Here is a 5,942-nt window from a genome sequence, read left to right as displayed (position 1 = left end):
CTTGTTACCTTTCCACGATTACCAACCCTAGCTTTAATCAAACGTTTGGAAAAACAAATAGGACAGATTTGTCTGTCTAAAAAAGCCTATTTGGAGTGGAGCTTTAAATATGTTATACACCATATTAATTACCACTCGCTGTCTCACCAGCACAAGCACACCTCTGTCCTCCCTGCTTCGGACACAACTCCCACCTCCCTTCTCACTAATGTGTTGCCTTATACATTCTATGGGTGACACATCCCAGTACAGCTGCAATACCAAAACAACTGTAGTACAAAAATACTAAAAACTAACTTTTATATATTTCTTTAATGATTTGATAAATTTCCTGTTTTAAGATCTAATTTGATCTATGACCTGACTACAAGACAAATTAATCTCATTCTGCTTTTTAATGTATCGCATGAATAATTCCCCGCTAGATAATGTAATCATCTGCCGGGGTGACTGAGTTCAAGAGTCATAAGGTCAGATGCTGCGTCCTGAGTCCGGTGCAGCTCCCAGCAATAACTGTCAGTGCTGATGAAGTCCCTCATCAACAGATCGGCCATTACTCCCGCCATATATCACAATGGGCCGCAAGAGGAACTGGAACTACATCTGTCAAGGCTGCTCTACATAAACAGAGGCCCCCGCAGCATTGACAGGCCTGTCACTGTGCTCTATGGACGCTCTGTTTTACATATTTCTGTCGCACACATGGGAGATGCTTGCGTCTAGCGCTGTCTCCCCTGATGAATTGACTTCCCGTTTGGCCCACCACGCGCATACCTTGGCTCCGGTTCCAAACAGAACCTGTCACATTGACACAACGCGTGCATGTCGCCGCCGTTTACATCACACCGGCAGAGACAGAGTGGCTTTTATTTGTCAGCGTGATAGTAAAAGATGCTCGTCACCGCCAGCACAGAAACACAAACCTTTCAGCAAACACAGTCCCTTTCAGAAAGAGAGCCGGACCAAAAATAGCAGCATGAGCAGCAGCGGCATTGTGTAATGTGTTCTCTTGTGTTGTACCGTGCACACAACAGAGCCCTCGAATCAATACACCTCCCTCACATGCTGCTGAGAGAGTGCACGGGGCGGTTGGTCTTATTTCCACTTCAGACCACATGTGACTGAAGTGGTTTCAGGGAGAGAGGCAGCGAGTGAAGCTGTGGCGGACTGGGAGATAAATGCCGCTCTTTCTGCAAGGGGGGACAGTCGCCTCTGATCACAGTGGACAGTTCACTAGAGCAATTAAAAAGGCCCCCCATCAGAATTGGATTGAACACCCATGATCACAAGACTGACCATAAACTGCCTGCTCCGTGTGCTGAGCGTGCACTGATGGGATTTCTGATGAAGCTACTCCTTCATATCAAATGTGGGGTTTCCACTCTGAAGCCAATTTTCAACATCACCCTCCATTCTGGCTCTGCATAGATCAAATGTCATTAACATACCGGGTTATACAAAACCATAGAAGTGAGTCATTTTTCTAAGGATGTTTATTTGCACCTTGTGATATAGTTATACCTATCATACATGTATCTTTAATAAAAATGTATCTAATTACACTAAAAGCTCATCAAGGCCAAAAAAGATCTATGCCTTCCCTATATATGTACACAACCAAATCCACAGTACATTTACATGGTTGTATGCACATACCTGAGCATAACTCAACAATGCAGTTTTTCTTCTACTCGGAATCCAGGTTTGATCCATGAAAAAAAAGGGAAGAGTACAGCCTATAGATGTTAAAATGCTATTAGTGATTCTTAGACCAGCCCATGAATGGCAGTGATGTTAAGCGCTGCATGTTTGCATGTTCATGTCCTACAAAAAAAATAAAAATAAAAACAACCTCTGGAGCCTTTGTCCCATTCATTTTAACAAAAATATCTAGAGCCGTCTTGTCCACACGTACAGGCAGATTAGTGGCCTCAGAAGCTGGAGACTCACACTGATTTTTAAGGCATACAAATGGCCTAAAAGGGGGAGCATGGTTAGTGTTGAAGGGGGGGAACAGTGTTTACAGAAGAAGGGATGTCTCCTCTTTTCTCAGGCGTAAGAACAAGAGATGAGTTCACGCGAGCAGTTCAGCATCCACAAGAGGATCTGCAAAATGAAAGAAGACCTGCGTGTTATCCGACCTGCGGCACTGAGTCTGTAAAACACTCCTCCATGGGTCAGTGTGTGCGCGCGGGGTGACGATGGCGACGATGGGAATCCGGGCCTGATCACTCTCCTCTCATGCTCGTCCGAGGGACGGTGGCCGAATCTGCAGGCGCCTGCTCCGGGTCAGTCGCTCCATCACCCCCATTGCGCGCCACCCTCTCCTCCTCCTCTTTCTCCCCTTCGCCCTCTGTCATCGCGGTGTCTGTCGGGATGTGCTGGCTCACCCGGGGCTGGGACTTGCTTTGCGTCTGTCTCCCCGAAGTGCCCGATCTCTCCGTGGATGATGCGTAGAGTCCTCCCTCCTCCTGCCGCTGCGAGTGCGCAATTTCAGCTCCGGGCGAGACGGCCACGCTCTCGGCCATGTCGTCCCACTGAAACCCCGCCGATGCGCGGCTGTGCGGGGCTGCTGCTGCCGCGGTGGTGCCCTGCCTGGTGGTGTGGTTCAGAGACAGCAGCAGCCCCGTCTGCGTTGAGTTCCACTCCGACACGGTGACGCTCGTGGACACGTTAGTGGAGATGTTGGCGCTGGGGGTGACCTCCTCTGGCACCCCCGGCCTCCCCGCGGAGGAGGACGCACTAGTTGGTTTCCAGATGAGGCTGTAGTAAATAGCCAGGATGATGGCTGCTAAGGACACGGACAACACATATGCAAACACGGTGGCTAGTCTCACCCACTTCTTGTTCGTCTTAGCAGCCATCTTAGCCTTTTTGTCCCCCGTGTAAGTGGCAGGTTTGCCCCTCTCCATATTGGGCATGAAGTCCCGCTCTCTCATGTTGCCCCTGTTTTTCCCTCGATGCTCCACCGCCCCCTCCGTCTTGAAGGCTTCTTGTTTTCCACAGTCCAGGAGAAGACGGGAGGCTCAGGGATGAGCACAACGGGGATGCTGGTCCGCCTCGCACCGCAGGAGCGTTGAGTGCAGCCCAATTGATTTCTAGTGATTCACTGGTTGTCAAAAGCGCTGCGCCTCACACTCGACAGTGCACCATTGCGTTTCATAATGGACATCAGGCACATCCACGGGGCTGAGTGCGCGCCTCAGCATTCGACAGCGGCGGGACGAACGTCTCCCTCCCCCAGGTGGCTACTACAGGCCCACGGCGGATCCGCAGTGTGTGGCAATTGATGTCATTTATTGAAAACGATTAAGTGAGCGCCACAGCCCACGGTACACAGCTGTCCGTCTCATCCAGAGAATGAAGTGGCTGGCTCAGCTAAAAATACAGGAGAGGGGGGCGGGCGGTGGCTCTTAAAGAAGCAGCAGCTGTGTGTGCAGCAGCCGCACACACACACACACACACACGCACACACACACACACACGCACACACACGCACACACACACACACACACACACACACACACACACACACACGCACACGCACACACACATGGAGAGCAGCAGGATGCTGTAGCTGGGATGAGGTGACGCGGGAAAGTGGATAAACAGATTGACAGTGCGTATGACAGTTTTTTTTGTTTTGCTTCTGGATCATTCTGGACCTCTTGTTACCTGTTGGCACCGTGCGTCATTTCAGCACAATGGACAGCGCCCGGGTTTCTCACAGCGCATGTCCTGTGGGAAGGTGTGGATATGAAACAGGTTAAGCAGGACATGTGACCAGTGATGAACACAACTCACAGCAATAAGTAAAACATATACTATATATATACTATATATATATATATATGTACATTTGTCTATGCATAAATTTACATTTCTCCTTCATAAAGATGCTCTTATACTGGCTCACATCAGCATATACTCATTATATAAGTATACATTGTTAATGTTTCCAATTTCCAAAATCCTCCATAAAATGTTGTGGTGTCCCCACGAAGATTGAAAGATATTCTGATGCCAAAAAACTGACACTAAATAATCCTCCATATCTAAATGGCTTACACAAGGTTTGCAAAATCATTGCTTATTGATAATGGGTATTTATCATTTATTGACCACAGTTTGTATCCTCTCAATAGTCTATTCTACTATTGCATTATGTCAAACCTATACACTACATAATATCGGTCTACCCACCCACCCACCTACCTACCTACCTACCTACCTACCTACCTACCTACCTACCTACCTACCTCCCACCACCCTACAACCTACCTACCTCACCTACCTACCCACCCACCCACCCACTCACCCACCCCCCCACCCACCCACCCACCCACCAACCCACCCACCACCTACCTACCCACCCACTCCCTGCCCCACCCACCTACCTACCTGCCCACCCTACAACCCACCCACCCACCCACCCACCCACCCACCCACCCACCCACCAACCCACCCACCCACCCACTTCACCCTACAACCCACCCACCTCCACCCACCCACCCACCCACCTACCCACCTGCCCACTTACCCCACCCCCCCACCCACCCACCCACCCACCCACTTACCTACCTACCTACCTACCTACCTACATACCTACATACCTACATACCTACCTACTTACCTATCTACCTACCTACCTACCTACCTACATACTTACCTATCTACCTGCCTATACCTACCTACATACCCATACCTATCTATCTATCTATCTATCTATCTATCTATCTATCTATCTATCTATCTATCTATCTACCTACCTACCTACCTACCTACCTACCTACCTACCTACCTGCCTACCTACCTGCCTATCTTATTGTACATGTCTCCATGTGGCAGAGGAAACAAACACACTGCACAAACACACTGCACAAACACACTGGGGGAGATGGGAGGAAGACAGTGATATGGCATGATTTGTTTGTCTGTTATCTCTAAATGACAGTGTATTAATATTAAAAACACGAGTGTGTTAAATGAATGTAGCCTGTGGTTGTTCACCAGATGTCTCTCCTCTGGTCCCTGTCCGGCTGAAAGTTTGCATTAGATAGGACATGGTCTGAGTGTTTGTTTGAATGTTATCCAAATGACCAGGAGTGCTTTGTTGAAAGGGCAGGCAGGATCCTGACCACAGTAATAAATAACACTGTGTTATGACCACAGACAGGTGGCTGTGGCATTATTTGATAAAAACAATAAGCTGATGAGTCCTCTAATTCCAGGTGATTTGCTGTAATTGTAAATTATAATGTGTATGGATCATTTATTTACACTAAACAAGGAAACAAATGAGGTAAATGAGCACTCACACCAGCTAGTGATAAATAAAAATCACTTATTAAAGGGTCAGTTCACCCCAACTACAAGAAAAACCTCTTACTTACATGTAGTAGTCTTACTTTTGGTGGTATTTGCCAAAGTTTTAGTCTGAAATTTTTGCTTCTAGTCCAACACAGTGGATGTGAACAGAATTATTATTCCACAAAATTATATTTTATATTTAAAATGTAATATTTAGTCCAAACCCAGTTTACAGTGTCAGAACTTATAGTGACATCAGGAATTAGTTCCAATTATGTTTGTGGTGATGTCTGTGTTTTTTGGAAAAAGACACTGCTTTAAAAAATTTGGTGCTTACAGAAACATTTCTGTAAGCCAAAAAGAACGTGTTTTCTCTCATTCTCTCATCATCCCAATCCATAGTCCTGACTCTGGAGGCGTCACACCCACCTTGAGTCAAGTTGCTTATTTGTTTGTTCAGCTTAATTTGCAAGGCATATTTCCCCTGGTGTGTCATGGGTACAGTCAGAGTCTCTGCACTTAAAACCTCCAAAGAGTCAGGCGCTTGATGTCACCATGGTGGACATCTACACTGTGAATATTGTTCAGTAATAACATTTACCTGGAAGAAAGAGCTACACCGGGGGGACAAA

At 47.3% G+C, this 5,942-nt stretch overlaps 1 protein-coding gene across 1 annotated transcript; it reads right to left on the bottom strand.

Annotated features, from left to right (window-relative positions):
• Positions 1-1,475: 1,475 nt before the first annotated feature.
• LOC118116229 lies at positions 1,476-3,370 on the bottom strand. Its single transcript, XM_035167682.2, has one exon. It carries the CDS (start codon positions 2,937-2,939, stop codon positions 2,229-2,231), a length of 711 nt encoding a protein of 236 aa, XP_035023573.1. The 5' UTR covers positions 2,940-3,370; the 3' UTR covers positions 1,476-2,228.
• Between the last annotated feature and the right edge of the window lie 2,572 nt (positions 3,371-5,942).

Source organism: Hippoglossus stenolepis, chromosome 10, assembly GCF_022539355.2.
Source record: "Hippoglossus stenolepis isolate QCI-W04-F060 chromosome 10, HSTE1.2, whole genome shotgun sequence".
In the NCBI taxonomy this organism is placed as follows: domain Eukaryota; kingdom Metazoa; phylum Chordata; class Actinopteri; order Pleuronectiformes; family Pleuronectidae; genus Hippoglossus; species Hippoglossus stenolepis.
The sequence above is the reverse complement of the archived record's forward strand: the minus strand, read 5'-3'. Positions and strand labels throughout refer to the sequence as shown.

Bases quoted from the DNA above. Each gene is read 5' to 3' on its own strand.
- LOC118116229 (XM_035167682.2), bottom strand. From the start codon at position 2,939: ATGAGAGAGCGGGACTTCATGCCCAATATGGAGAGGGGCAAACCTGCC.